Source organism: Xyrauchen texanus, chromosome 28 (genome assembly GCF_025860055.1).
Source record: "Xyrauchen texanus isolate HMW12.3.18 chromosome 28, RBS_HiC_50CHRs, whole genome shotgun sequence".
In the NCBI taxonomy this organism is placed as follows: Eukaryota; Metazoa; Chordata; class Actinopteri; order Cypriniformes; family Catostomidae; genus Xyrauchen; species Xyrauchen texanus.
This window is the reverse complement of record NC_068303.1, coordinates 11,991,168-12,005,467: the sequence shown is the minus strand read 5'-3', so window position 1 is coordinate 12,005,467 and position 14,300 is coordinate 11,991,168. Positions and strand designations below refer to the sequence as shown.

The window sequence follows — 14,300 nt, the reverse complement described above, 5'->3', positions numbered from 1 at the left end:
AGACCTCTGCTTTTTACGGGCAGGAGTTCCCCTGCAGCAGGTGTCCCGATGCGTTCTGGTTACAACCGACGCCTCCCGGTCCGGGTGGGGTGCCGTGTGCAGCGGGCACGCAGCAGCGGGCCATTGGAAAGGGGCCCCGCTGCATTGGCACATCAACTGCCTGGAGTTGCTGACCGTCCTTCTTTCTCTCAGGGAGTTCCTCTCGTTAGTTCGGGACAAACACGTCCTCGTGAGATCGGACAGCACCACAGTGGTGGCGTACATAAATCGCCAAGGCGGCGTATGCTCCCGCCACATGTCACAACTCGCCCGCCGTCTACTCCGCTGCGTGCCACTCACATCCCCGGCAAGCTCAACGTCGTAGCGGATGCGCTATCACGACAACGCCTGCCCGGCGGGGAGTGGAGGCTTCACCCCCAGTCAGTCCAGCTGATTTGGGAACGGTTTGGCAAGGCCCAGGTAGACCTGTTCGCCTCCCAGGAAACCTCCCCCCTGCCCGCTCTAACAGAGGCTCCCCTCGGGACAGACGCGCTGGCACACAGCTGGCCCTCGGGGCTGCGCAAGTACGCATTTCCCCCAGTGAGCCTTCTTGCACCGGTGCTGTGCAAGGTCAGGGAGGACGAGGAGCAAGTCATGCTAGTGGCCCCTACTGGCCCACTCGGACTTGGTTCTCGAACTCAGGCTTCTCGCGACAGCTCCTCCCTGGCGAATTCCCTGAGAAAGGACCTCCTCTCTCAGGGACGGGGCACGCTCTGGCACCCGCGCCCAGACCTCTGGAACCTCCACGTCTGGTCCCTGGAAGGGATGCGGAAGAGCTAGCCGGCTTACCGGCAACCGTTGTGAATACAATCAACCAAGCCAGAGCCCCCTCTACCAGGCACCTTTACGCCCTAAAGTGGCGCTTGTTCGCAGATTGGTGTTCTTCCCGAACTGAAGACCCGCAGAGATCGCGATCAAGTCAGTGCTCCTGTTCCTACAGGAGAGGCTGGACAGGAGGCTGTCCCCGTCCACCCTCAAGGTGTATGTTGCCGCCACTGCCGCCCACCATGATCCTGTAGACGGCAAGTCTTTGGGTAAGCACGACCTGATCCTCAGGTTCCTGAGAGGCACCCGGAGGTTGAATCCCTCCCGGCCAGGCCTAGTTCCCTCCTGGGATCTCTCGGTAGTCTTGGCAGGACTCCAGAGACCTCCCTTCGAGCCGCTTGAATCAATTGGACTCAGGGCCCTCTCTCTTAAGACGGCCCTGCTGATCGCGCTCTCCTCTATCAAGAGGGTCGGGGACCTGCAAGCGTTCTCTGTCAGCGACACTTGCCTGGAGTTCGGTCCGGCGGATACGTCTGTGATCCTAAGACCGCGACCGGGCTATGTGCCCAAGGTTCCTACCACACCATTCCGAGATCAGGTAGTGAACCTGCAAGCGCTGCCCCGGGAGGAGGCAGACCCAGCCCTTTCGTTGCTATGTCCAGTGCGCATTTACCTGGACTGCACACAGAGCACCAGACGCTCTGAGCAGCTCTTTGTCTGCTTTGGGGGACGGCAGAAAGGGAATGCCGTCTCCAAACAGAGGCTCGCCACTGGGTTGTTGACGCCATCACACTGGCTTATCACACCCAGGCCATGCCCCTACCCTTGCGGGTCCGAGCTCACTCAACAAGGGGTGTTGCGTCCTCGTGGGCACTGGCCAAGGGCACCTCCCTAGCAGACATCTGTAGAGCCGCGGGTTGGGCAACACCCAACAACTCACGAGGTTTTGCAACCTCGCGTTGAGTCGGTTAGCGTCTCGTGTTTTGTCAGGTCCGAGCCTGTAGAACTTCGGTAACACGTAGACTGACCGGCTGGGTGGATCGCTTGCGCCCAGCACCCTTTTCCTGATGTCAAGGTTAAGTAGTGCGCCTCTTTTCCCAGGGCGCCCCACTCCGAGTCGGGACCCTGGTCGATTCCTCCCCAGCCCTCCGGGTCCGCGGTCCAGCGGAGGAACTCGCCGACCCAAGCCACTGCGGGTACCCTGATGGCTACTCTGTACTGGTATAGGTGCTCCATAGGTAAGGCCTCCTGCTCGGACTCCCCCTGTGTGTAATTCCACGGTTCTGTCCCCTTACGAGCGGACCCCCGTATCTCCCTTAGGCAGTTACAGCTGCCCCGGTCGCCGTGCTGTAGCAACTCCCCCCTTTCGAGGCTGGATCTACCACCGCACCATACTTTCCACACGAAAGTCACACATATCAACACATTCCTCCACATCTTCATTAAAGGAAATTAAGTATAAAAATAACAATTGGTGTTTGCTGAAGGTCAACTCTTTTTTGAGATGCTAGCTTTACAATCCAATGCTTTATTTACAAAATAATGTCTACAAAATGAAACACTGAAACTTTAAAAAGCTGCTCAACTTTGTAATTTGAGACTAAACATTTGAAACAAGCAATTAACAAAAACACTTTTATGATACACAGAGGTTTTGTCCATTTTTTGAATGTATAACATCTTAATAAAAATACTGAGAAAGCAGAATTATGAACACAATCTTTATTAAATAAAATTTAATTGCAATAAAGCTCAAGTAAAAAATAAAAATAAATGTAGCTTATTGTTCAAGATTACTGAACCCACAGATCTGAGGATAGAACTTACCTCTACATGTGTTATCGATGCTGATTGGGAGACTTGAGATTGTTTCAGTAAAACCAACCAAACATGAGCAATTGTAACCTCCCATTACATTTGTGCAGTTGGAAAATGGACCACAAACAGATGGACTGACATGACATTCATCAACATCTTTCAAAAAAGAAGAGGAAGAAACATTTTGCAACAACCAAATTATGACAACCATTTGAATACTTTTCAACAAACAATACCTGAAATTTGCGTAACAGAATGTCACCTGTTCAAAAACTTACCGATGCATGGGTTACTGTTACTAACAGCTTGATTCACATCTTTGATGTTATATCCTTCCCAACAAGAGCACGAGTAGCTTCCGTTGTAATTGTAACAGTAAGCGTTTGGCCCACACACTGATGGTGGGTCAAGACATTCATAAATATCTGAAATAAAATAATTGGTCAAATTAAAGGTTACAGTTGTCCCAATAAAAACTTTCAGTGTGTCTCATGTGTTTTGCATATATATGGTTGTAGGGATCAAATGATTTCAATATTATTATTCTGTTCATTTTAAAATAGTAACAAAGTTTCAGCTGTCAATCATACCTCTGCATTGGTTACTGTTGTTAATAGGGAGATTTGTGTCGTTTACTTTATATCCACTCATGCACGAGCAATTGTAATTCCCAATAGTGTTGTTGCAGATTGAGTTTGGACCGCAGACGTCTGGTATCTCATCACACTCATCCACATCTTCATTAAAGGAAATTAAGTATAAAAATAACAATTGGTGTTTGCTGAAGGTCAACTCTTTTTTGAGATGCTAGCTTTACAATCCAATGCTTTATTTACAAAATAATGTCTACAAAATGAAACACTGAAACTTTAAAAAGCTGCTCAACTTTGTAATTTGAGACTAAACATTTGAAACAAGCAATTAACAAAAACACTTTTATGATACACAGAGGTTTTGTCCATTTTTTGAATGTATAACATCTTAATAAAAATACTGAGAAAGCAGAATTATGAACACAATCTTTATTAAATAAAATTTAATTGCAATAAAGCTCAAGTAAAAAATAAAAATAAATGTAGCTTATTGTTCAAGATTACTGAACCCACAGATCTGAGGATAGAACTTACCTCTACATGTGTTATTGATGCTGATTGGGAGACTTGAGATTGTTTCAGTAAAACCAACCAAACATGAGCAATTGTAACCTCCCATTACATTTGTGCAGTTGGAAAATGGACCACAAACAGATGGACTGACATGACATTCATCAACATCTTTCAAAAAAGAAGAGGAAGAAACATTTTGCAACAACCAAATGATGACAACCATTTGAATACTTTTCAACAAACAATACCTGAAATTTGGGAAACAGAATGTCACCTGTTCAAAAACTTACCGATGCATGGGTTACTGTTACTAACAGCTTGATTCACATCTTTGATGTTGTATCCTTCCCAGCAAGAGCACGAGTAGCTTCCGTTGTAATTGTAACAGTAAGCGTTTGGCCCACACACTGATGGTGGGTCAAGACATTCATAAATATCTGTATTAAAATAATTGGTCAAATTAAAGGTTACAGTGGTCACAATAAAAACTTTCAGTGTGATCTCATGTGTTTTGCATATATATGGTTGTAGGGATCAAATGAATTCAATATTATTATTCTGTTCATTTTAAAATAGTAAAAAAGTTTCAGCTGTCAATCATACCTCTGCATTGGTTACTGCTGTTAATAGGGAGATTTGTGTCGTTTACTTTATATCCACTCATGCACGAGCAATTGTAATTCCCAATAGTGTTGTTGCAGATTGAGTTTGGACCACAGACGTCTGGTATCTCATCACACTCATCCACATCTTCATTAAAGGAAATTAAGTATAAAAATAACAATTGGTGTTTGCTGAAGGTCAACTCTTTTTGAGATGCTAGCTTTACAATCCAATGCTTTATTTACAAAATAATGTCTACAAAATGAAACACTGAAACTTTAAAAAGCTGCTCAACTTTGTAATTTGAGACTAAACATTTGAAACAAGCAATTAACAAAAACACTTTTATGATACACAGAGGTTTTGTCCATTTTTTGAATGTATAACATCTTAATAAAAATACTGAGAAAGCAGAATTATGAACACAATCTTTATTAAATAAAATTTAATTGCAATAAAGCTCAAGTAAAAAATAAAAATAAATGTAGCTTATTGTTCAAGATTACTGAACCCACAGATCTGAGGATAGAACTTACCTCTACATGTGTTATCGATGCTGATTGGGAGACTTGAGATTGTTTCAGTAAAACCAACCAAACATGAGCAATTGTAACCTCCCATTACATTTGTGCAGTTGGAAAATGGACCACAAACAGATGGACTGACATGACATTCATCAACATCTTTCAAAAAAGAAGAGGAAGAAACATTTTGCAACAACCAAATTATGACAACCATTTGAATACTTTTCAACAAACAATACCTGAAATTTGGGTAACAGAATGTCACCTGTTCAAAAACTTACCGATGCATGGGTTACTGTTACTAACAGCTTGATTCACATCTTTGATGTTATATCCTTCCCAACAAGAGCACGAGTAGCTTCCGTTGTAATTGTAACAGTAAGCGTTTGGCCCACACACTGATGGTGGGTCAAGACATTCATAAATATCTGAAATAAAATAATTGGTCAAATTAAAGGTTACAGTTGTCCCAATAAAAACTTTCAGTGTGTCTCATGTGTTTTGCATATATATGGTTGTAGGGATCAAATGATTTCAATATTATTATTCTGTTCATTTTAAAATAGTAAAAAAGTTTCAGCTGTCAATCATACCTCTGCATTGGTTACTGCTGTTAATAGGGAGATTTGTGTCGTTTACTTTATATCCACTCATGCACGAGCAATTGTAATTCCCAATAGTGTTGTTGCAGATTGAGTTTGGACCACAGACGTCTGGTATCTCATCACACTCATCCACATCTTCATTAAAGGAAATTAAGTATAAAAATAACAATTGGTGTTTGCTGAAGGTCAACTCTTTTTTGAGATGCTAGCTTTACAATCCAATGCTTTATTTACAAAATAATGTCTACAAAATGAAACACTGAAACTTTAAAAAGCTGCTCAACTTTGTAATTTGAGACTAAACATTTGAAACAAGCAATTAACAAAAACACTTTTATGATACACAGAGGTTTTGTCCATTTTTTTAATGTATAACATCTTAATAAAAAGATTGAGAAAGCAGAATTATGAACACAATTTTTATTAAATAAAATTAAATTGCAATAAAGCTCAAGTAAAAAATAAAAATAAATGTAGCTTATTGTTCAAGATTACTGAACCCACAGATCTGAGGATAGAACTTACCTCTACATGTGTTATTGATGCTGATTGGGAGACTTGAGATTGTTTCAGTGAAACCAACCAAACATGAGCAATTGTAACCTCCCATTACATTTGTGCAGTTGGAAAATGGACCACAAACAGATGGACTGACATGACATTCATCAACATCTTTCAAAAAGAAGAGGAAGAAACATTTTGCAACAACCAAATGATGACAACCTTTTGAATACTTTTCAACAAACAATACCTGAAATTTGGGTAACAGAATGTCACCTGTTCAAAAACTTACCGATGCATGGGTTACTGTTACTAACAGCTTGATTCACATCTGTGATGTTATATCCTTCCCAACAAGAGCACAAGTAGCTTCCGTTGTAATTGTGACAGTAAGCGTTTGGCCCACACACTGATGGTGGGTCAAGACATTCATAAATATCTGAAATAAAATAATTGGTCAAATTAAAGGTTACAGTTGTCCCAATAAAACTTTCAGTGTGTCTCATGTGTTTTGCATATATATGGTTGTAGAGATCAAATGAATTCAATATTATTATTCTGTTCATTTTAAAATAGTAACAAAGTTTCAGCTGTCAATCATACCTCTGCATTGGTTACTGCTGTTAATAGGGAGATTTGTGTCGTTTACTTTATATCCACTCATGCAAGAGCAATTGTAATTCCCAATAGTGTTGTTGCAGATTGAGTTTGGACCACAGATGTCTGGTATCTCAATACATTCCTCCACATCTTCATTAAAGGAAATTAAGTATAAAAATAACAATTGGTGTTTGCTGAAGGTCAACTCTTTTTTGAGATGCTAGCTTTACAATCCAATGCTTTATTTACAAAATAATGTCTACAAAATGAAACACTGAAACTTTAAAAAGCTGCTCAACTTTGTAAAATGAGACTAAACATTTGAAACAAGCAATTAACAAAAACACTTTTATGACACACAGAGGTTTTGTCCATTTTTTGAATGTATAACATCTTAATAAAAAGACTGAGAAAGCAGAATTATGAACACAATCTTTATTAAATAAAATTTAATTGCAATAAAGCTCAAGTAAAAAATAAAAATAAATGTAGCTTATTGTTCAAGATTACTGAACCCACAGATCTGAGGATAGAACTTACCTCTACATGTGTTATTGATGCTGATTGGGAGACTTGAGATTGTTTCAGTGAAACCAACCAAACATGAGCAATTGTAAAGTCCCATTACATTTGTGCAGTTGGAAAATGGACCACAAACAGATGGACTGACATGACATTCATCAACATCTTTCAAAAAAGAAGAGGAAGAAACATTTTGCAACAACCAAATGATGACAACCTTTTGAATACTTTTCAACAAACAATACCTGAAATTTGGGTAACAGAATGTCACCTGTTCAAAAACTTACCGATGCATGGGTTACTGTTACTAACAGCTTGATTCACATCTGTGATGTTATATCCTTCCCAACAAGAGCACAAGTAGCTTCCGTTGTAATTGTGACAGTAAGCGTTTGGCCCACACACTGATGGTGGGTCAAGACATTCATAAATATCTGAAATAAAATAATTGGTCAAATTAAAGGTTACAGTTGTCCCAATAAAACTTTCAGTGTGTCTCATGTGTTTTGCATATATATGGTTGTAGAGATCAAATGAATTCAATATTATTATTCTGTTCATTTTAAAATAGTAACAAAGTTTCAGCTGTCAATCATACCTCTGCATTGGTTACTGCTGTTAATAGGGAGATTTGGGTCTGTTACATTATATCCACTCATGCACGAGCAATTGTAATTCCCAATAGTGTTGTTGCAGATTGAGTTTGGACCACAGATGTCTGGTATCTCAATACATTCCTCCACATCTTCATTAAAGGAAATTAAGTATAAAAATAACAATTGGTGTTTGCTGAAGGTCAACTCTTTTTTTGAGATGCTAGCTTTACAATCCAATGCTTTATATACAAAATAATGTCTACAAAATGAAACACTGAAACTTTAAAAAGCTGCTCAACTTTGTAATTTGAGACTAAACATTTGAAACAAGCAATTAACAAAAACACTTTTATGATACACAGAGGTTTTGTCCATTTTTTGAATGTATAACATCTTAATAAAAAGACTGAGAAAGCAGAATTATGAACACAATCTTTATTAAATTAAATTAAATTGCACTAAAGCTCAAGTAAAAAATAAAAATAAATGTAGCTTATTGTTCAAGATTACTGAACCCACAGATCTGAGGATAGAACTTACCTCTACATGTGTTATTGATGCTGATTGGGAGACTTGAGATTGTTTCAGTGAAACCAACCAAACATGAGCAACTGTAACCTCCCATTACATTTGTGCAGTTGGAAAATGGACCACAAACAGATGGACTGACATGACATTCATCAACATCTTTCAAAAAAGAAGAGGAAGAAACATTTTGCAACAACCAAATGATGACAACCTTTTGAATACTTTTCAACAAAAAAATACCTGAAATTTGGGTAACAGAATGTCACCTGTTCAAAAACTTACCGATGCATGGGTTACTGTTACTAACAGCTTGATTCACATCTTTGATGTTATATCCTTCCCAACAAGAGCACGAGTAGCTTCCGTTGTAATTGTGACAGTAAGCGTTTGGCCCACACACTGATGGTGGGTCAAGACATTCATAAATATCTGAAATAAAATAATTGGTCAAATTAAAGGTTACAGTTGTCCCAATAAAAACTTTCAGTGTGATCTCATGTGTTTTGCATATATATGGTTGTAGAGATCAAATGAATTCAATATTATTATTCTGTTCATTTTAAAATAGTAAAAAAGTTTCAGCTGTCAATCATACCTCTGCATTGGTTACTGCTGTTAATAGGGAGATTTGGGTCTGTTACATTATATCCACTCATGCACGAGCAATTGTAATTCCCAATAGTGTTGTTGCAGATTGAGTTTGGACCACAGACGTCTGGTATCTCAACACATTCCTCCACATCTTCATTAAAGGAAATTAAGTATAAAAATAACAATTGGTGTTTGCTGAAGGTCAACTCTTTTTTGAGATGCTAGCTTTACAATCCAATGCTTTATATACAAAATAATGTCTACAAAATGAAACACTGAAACTTTAAAAAGCTGCTCAACTTTGTAATTTGAGACTAAACATTTGAAACAAGCAATTAACAAAAACACTTTTATGATACACAGAGGTTTTGTCCATTTTTTGAATGTATAACATCTTAATAAAAAGACTGAGAAAGCAGAATTATGAACACAATCTTTATTAAATTAAATTAAATTAAATTGCAATAAAGCTCAAGTAAAAAATAAAAATAAATGTAGCTTATTGTTCAAGATTACTGAACCCACAGATCTGAGGATAGAACTTACCTCTACATGTGTTATTGATGCTGATTGGGAGACTTGAGATTGTTTCAGTGAAACCAACCAAACATGAGCAACTGTAACCTCCCATTACATTTGTGCAGTTGGAAAATGGACCACAAACAGATGGACTGACATGACATTCATCAACATCTTTCAAAAAAGAAGAGGAAGAAACATTTTGCAACAACCAAATGATGACAACCTTTTGAATACTTTTCAACAAACAATACCTGAAATTTGGGTAACAGAATGTCACCTGTTCAAAAACTTACCGATGCATGGGTTACTGTTACTAACAGCTTGATTCACATCTTTGATGTTATATCCTTCCCAACAAGAGCACGAGTAGCTTCCGTTGTAATTGTGACAGTAAGCGTTTGGCCCACACACTGATGGTGGGTCAAGACATTCATAAATATCTGAAATAAAATAATTGGTCAAATTAAAGGTTACAGTTGTCCCAATAAAAACTTTCAGTGTGATCTCATGTGTTTTGCATATATATGGTTGTAGAGATCAAATGAATTCAATATTATTATTCTGTTCATTTTAAAATAGTAAAAAAGTTTCAGCTGTCAATCATACCTCTGCATTGGTTACTGTTGTTAATAGGGAGATTTGGGTCTGTTACATTATATCCACTCATGCACGAGCAATTGTAATTCCCAATAGTGTTGTTGCAGATTGAGTTTGGACCACAGACGTCTGGTATCTCAACACATTCCTCCACATCTTCATTAAAGGAAATTAAGTATAAAAATAACAATTGGTGTTTGCTGAAGGTCAACTCTTTTTTGAGATGCTAGCTTTACAATCCAATGCTTTATTTACAAAATAATGTCTACAAAATGAAACACTGAAACTTTAAAAAGCTGCTCAACTTTGTAAAATGAGACTAAACATTTGAAACAAGCAATTAACAAAAACACTTTTATGACACACAGAGGTTTTGTCCATTTTTTGAATGTATAACATCTTAATAAAAAGACTGAGAAAGCAGAATTATGAACACAATCTTTATTAAATTAAATTAAATTGCAATAAAGCTCAAGTAAAAAATAAAAATAAATGTAGCTTATTGTTCAAGATTACTGAACCCACAGATCTGAGGATAGAACTTACCTCTACATGTGTTATTGATGCTGATTGGGAGACTTGAGATTGTTTCAGTGAAACCAACCAAACATGAGCAACTGTAACCTCCCATTACATTTGTGCAGTTGGAAAATGGACCACAAACAGATGGACTGACATGACATTCATCAACATCTTTCAAAAAAAGAAGAGGAAGAAACATTTTGCAACAACCAAATGATGACAACCTTTTGAATACTTTTCAACAAACAATACCTGAAATTTGGGAAACAGAATGTCACCTGTTCAAAAACTTACCGATACATGGGTTACTGTTACTAACAGCTTGATTCACATCTTTGATGTTATATCCTTCCCAACAAGAGCACGAGTAGCTTCCGTTGTAATTGTAACAGTAAGCGTTTGGTCCACACACTGATGGTGGGTCAAGACATTCATAAATATCTGTATTAAAATAATTGGTCAAATTAAAGGTTACAGTTGTCACAATAAAAACTTTCAGTGTGATCTCATGTGTTTTGCATATATATGGTTGTAGGGATCAAATGAATTCAATATTATTATTCTGTTCATTTTAAAATAGTAAAAAAGTTTCAGCTGTCAATCATACCTCTGCATTGGTTACTGTTGTTAATAGGGAGATTTGTGTCGTTTACTTTATATCCACTCATGCACGAGCAATTGTAATTCCCAATAGTGTTGTTGCAGATTGAGTTTGGACCACAGACGTCTGGTATCTCAACACATTCCTCCACATCTTCATTAAAGGAAATTAAGTATAAAAATAACAATTGGTGTTTGCTGAAGGTCAACTCTTTTTTTTGAGATGCTAGCTTTACAATCCAATGCTTTATATACAAAATAATGTCTACAAAATGAAACACTGAAACTTTAAAAAGCTGCTCAACTTTGTAATTTGAGACTAAACATTTGAAACAAGCAATTAACAAAAACACTTTTATGATACACAGAGGTTTTGTCCATTTTTTGAATGTATAACATCTTAATAAAAAGACTGAGAAAGCAGAATTATGAACACAATCTTTATTAAATTAAATTAAATTGCAATAAAGCTCAAGTAAAAAATAAAAATAAATGTAGCTTATTGTTCAAGATTACTGAACCCACAGATCTGAGGATAGAACTTACCTCTACATGTGTTATTGATGCTGATTGGGAGACTTGAGATTGTTTCAGTGAAACCAACCAAACATGAGCAATTGTAACCTCCCATTACATTTGTGCAGTTGGAAAATGGACCACAAACAGATGGACTGACATGACATTCATCAACATCTTTCAAAAAAAGAAGAGGAAGAAACATTTTGCAACAACCAAATGATGACAACCTTTTGAATACTTTTCAACAAAAAAATACCTGAAATTTGGGTAACAGAATGTCACCTGTTCAAAAACTTACCGATGCATGGGTTACTGTTACTAACAGCTTGATTCACATCTTTGATGTTATATCCTTCCCAACAAGAGCACGAGTAGCTTCCGTTGTAATTGTGACAGTAAGCGTTTGGCCCACACACTGATGGTGGGTCAAGACATTCATAAATATCTGAAATAAAATAATTGGTCAAATTAAAGGTTACAGTTGTCCCAATAAAAACTTTCAGTGTGATCTCATGTGTTTTGCATATATATGGTTGTAGAGATCAAATGAATTCAATATTATTATTCTGTTCATTTTAAAATAGTAAAAAGTTTCAGCTGTCAATCATACCTCTGCATTGGTTACTGTTGTTAATAGGGAGATTTGGGTCTGTTACATTATATCCACTCATGCACGAGCAATTGTAATTCCCAATAGTGTTGTTGCAGATTGAGTTTGGACCACAGACGTCTGGTATCTCAACACATTCCTCCACATCTTCATTAAAGGAAATTAAGTATAAAAATAACAATTGGTGTTTGCTGAAGGTCAACTCTTTTTTGAGATGCTAGCTTTACAATCCAATGCTTTATATACAAAATAATGTCTACAAAATGAAACACTGAAACTTTAAAAAGCTGCTCAACTTTGTAATTTGAGACTAAACATTTGAAACAAGCAATTAACAAAAACACTTTTATGATACACAGAGGTTTTGTCCATTTTTTGAATGTATAACATCTTAATAAAAATACTGAGAAAGCAGAATTATGAACACAATTTTTATTAAATTAAATTTAATTGCAATAAAGCTCAAGTAAAAAATAAAAATAAATGTAGCTTATTGTTCAAGATTACTGAACCCACAGATCTGAGGATAGAACTTACCTCTACATGTGTTATTGATGCTGATTGGGAGACTTGAGATTGTTTCAGTGAAACCAACCAAACATGAGCAATTGTAACCTCCCATTACATTTGTGCAGTTGGAAAATGGACCACAAACAGATGGACTGACATGACATTCATCAACATCTTTCAAAAAAAGAAGAGGAAGAAACATTTTGCAACAACCAAATGATGACAACCTTTTGAATACTTTTCAACAAACAATACCTGAAATTTGGGTAACAGAATGTCACCTGTTCAAAAACTTACCGATACATGGGTTACTGTTACTAACAGCTTGAGTCACATCTTTGATGTTATATCCTTCCCAACAAGAGCACGAGTAGCTTCCATTGTAATTGTGACAGTAAGCGTTTGGCCCACACACTGATGGTGGGTCAAGACATTCATAAATATCTGTATTAAAATAATTGGTCAAATTAAAGGTTACAGTGGTCACAATAAAAACTTTCAGTGTGATCTCATGTGTTTTGCATATATATGGTTGTAGGGATCAAATGAATTCAATATTATTATTCTGTTCATTTTAAAATAGTAAAAAGTTTCAGCTGTCAATCATACCTCTGCATTGGTTACTGCTGTTAATAGGGAGATTTGTGTCTGTTTACTTTATATCCACTCATGCACGAGCAATTGTAATTCCCAATAGTGTTGTTGCAGATTGAGTTTGGACCGCAGACGTCTGGTATCTCAACACATTCCTCCACATCTTCATTAAAGGAAATTAAGTATAAAAATAACAATTGGTGTTTGCTGAAGGTCAACTCTTTTTTGAGATGCTAGCTTTACAATCCAATGCTTTATATACAAAATAATGTCTACAAAATGAAACACTGAAACTTTAAAAAGCTGCTCAACTTTGTAATTTGAGACTAAACATTTGAAACAAGCAATTAACAAAAACACTTTTATGACACACAGAGGTTTTGTCCATTTTTTGAATGTATAACATCTTAATAAAAAGACTGAGAAAGCAGAATTATGAACACAATCTTTATTAAATTAAATTAAATTGCAATAAAGCTCAAGTAAAAAATAAAAATAAATGTAGCTTATTGTTCAAGATTACTGAACCCACAGATCTGAGGATAGAACTTACCTCTACATGTGTTATTGATGCTGATTGGGAGACTTGAGTTTGTTTCAGTAAAACCAAACAAACATGAGCAATTGTAACCTCCCATTACATTTGTGCAGATGGAAAATGGACCACAAACAGATGGACTGACCAGACATTCATCCACATCTTTCAAAAAAGAAGAGGAAGAAACATTTTGCAACAACCAAATGATGAAAACTTTTTGAATACTTTTCAACAAACAATACCTGAAATTTGGGAAACAGAATGTCACCTGTTCAAAAACTTACCGATACATGGGTTACTGTTACTAACAGCTTGATTCACATCTGTGATGTTATATCCTTCCCAACAAGAGCACGAGTAGCTTCCGTTGTAATTGTGACAGTAAGCGTTTGGCCCACACACTGATGGTGGGTCAAGACATTCATAAATATCTGAAATAAAATAATTGGTCAAATGAAAGTTTACAGTTGTCCCAATAAAACTTTCAGTT

The 14,300-nt window shown here is 37.2% G+C and overlaps 1 protein-coding gene across 1 annotated transcript in view; it reads right to left on the bottom strand.

Annotated features, from left to right (window-relative positions):
- LOC127621799 (fibrillin-2-like) overlaps positions 1-14,300 on the bottom strand; it is a 31,583-nt gene that overhangs the window by 10,035 nt on the left and 7,248 nt on the right. Inside the window, exons 15-40 of the mRNA XM_052095532.1 lie at positions 14,095-14,241; positions 12,706-12,852; positions 12,169-12,315; positions 11,857-12,003; positions 11,586-11,732; positions 11,047-11,193; positions 10,734-10,880; positions 10,464-10,610; positions 9,927-10,073; positions 9,614-9,760; positions 9,345-9,491; positions 8,803-8,949; positions 8,490-8,636; positions 8,220-8,366; positions 6,565-6,711; positions 6,254-6,400; positions 5,986-6,132; positions 5,449-5,595; positions 5,137-5,283; positions 4,868-5,014; positions 4,332-4,478; positions 4,019-4,165; positions 3,750-3,896; positions 3,213-3,359; positions 2,901-3,047; positions 2,632-2,778 (exon numbers count right to left, since the gene is read on the bottom strand). Coding sequence (XP_051951492.1) covers positions 2,632-2,778; positions 2,901-3,047; positions 3,213-3,359; positions 3,750-3,896; positions 4,019-4,165; positions 4,332-4,478; positions 4,868-5,014; positions 5,137-5,283; positions 5,449-5,595; positions 5,986-6,132; positions 6,254-6,400; positions 6,565-6,711; positions 8,220-8,366; positions 8,490-8,636; positions 8,803-8,949; positions 9,345-9,491; positions 9,614-9,760; positions 9,927-10,073; positions 10,464-10,610; positions 10,734-10,880; positions 11,047-11,193; positions 11,586-11,732; positions 11,857-12,003; positions 12,169-12,315; positions 12,706-12,852; positions 14,095-14,241 — 3,822 coding nt within the window. The remainder of the gene's footprint in view (positions 1-2,631; positions 2,779-2,900; positions 3,048-3,212; positions 3,360-3,749; positions 3,897-4,018; positions 4,166-4,331; positions 4,479-4,867; positions 5,015-5,136; positions 5,284-5,448; positions 5,596-5,985; positions 6,133-6,253; positions 6,401-6,564; positions 6,712-8,219; positions 8,367-8,489; positions 8,637-8,802; positions 8,950-9,344; positions 9,492-9,613; positions 9,761-9,926; positions 10,074-10,463; positions 10,611-10,733; positions 10,881-11,046; positions 11,194-11,585; positions 11,733-11,856; positions 12,004-12,168; positions 12,316-12,705; positions 12,853-14,094; positions 14,242-14,300) is intronic.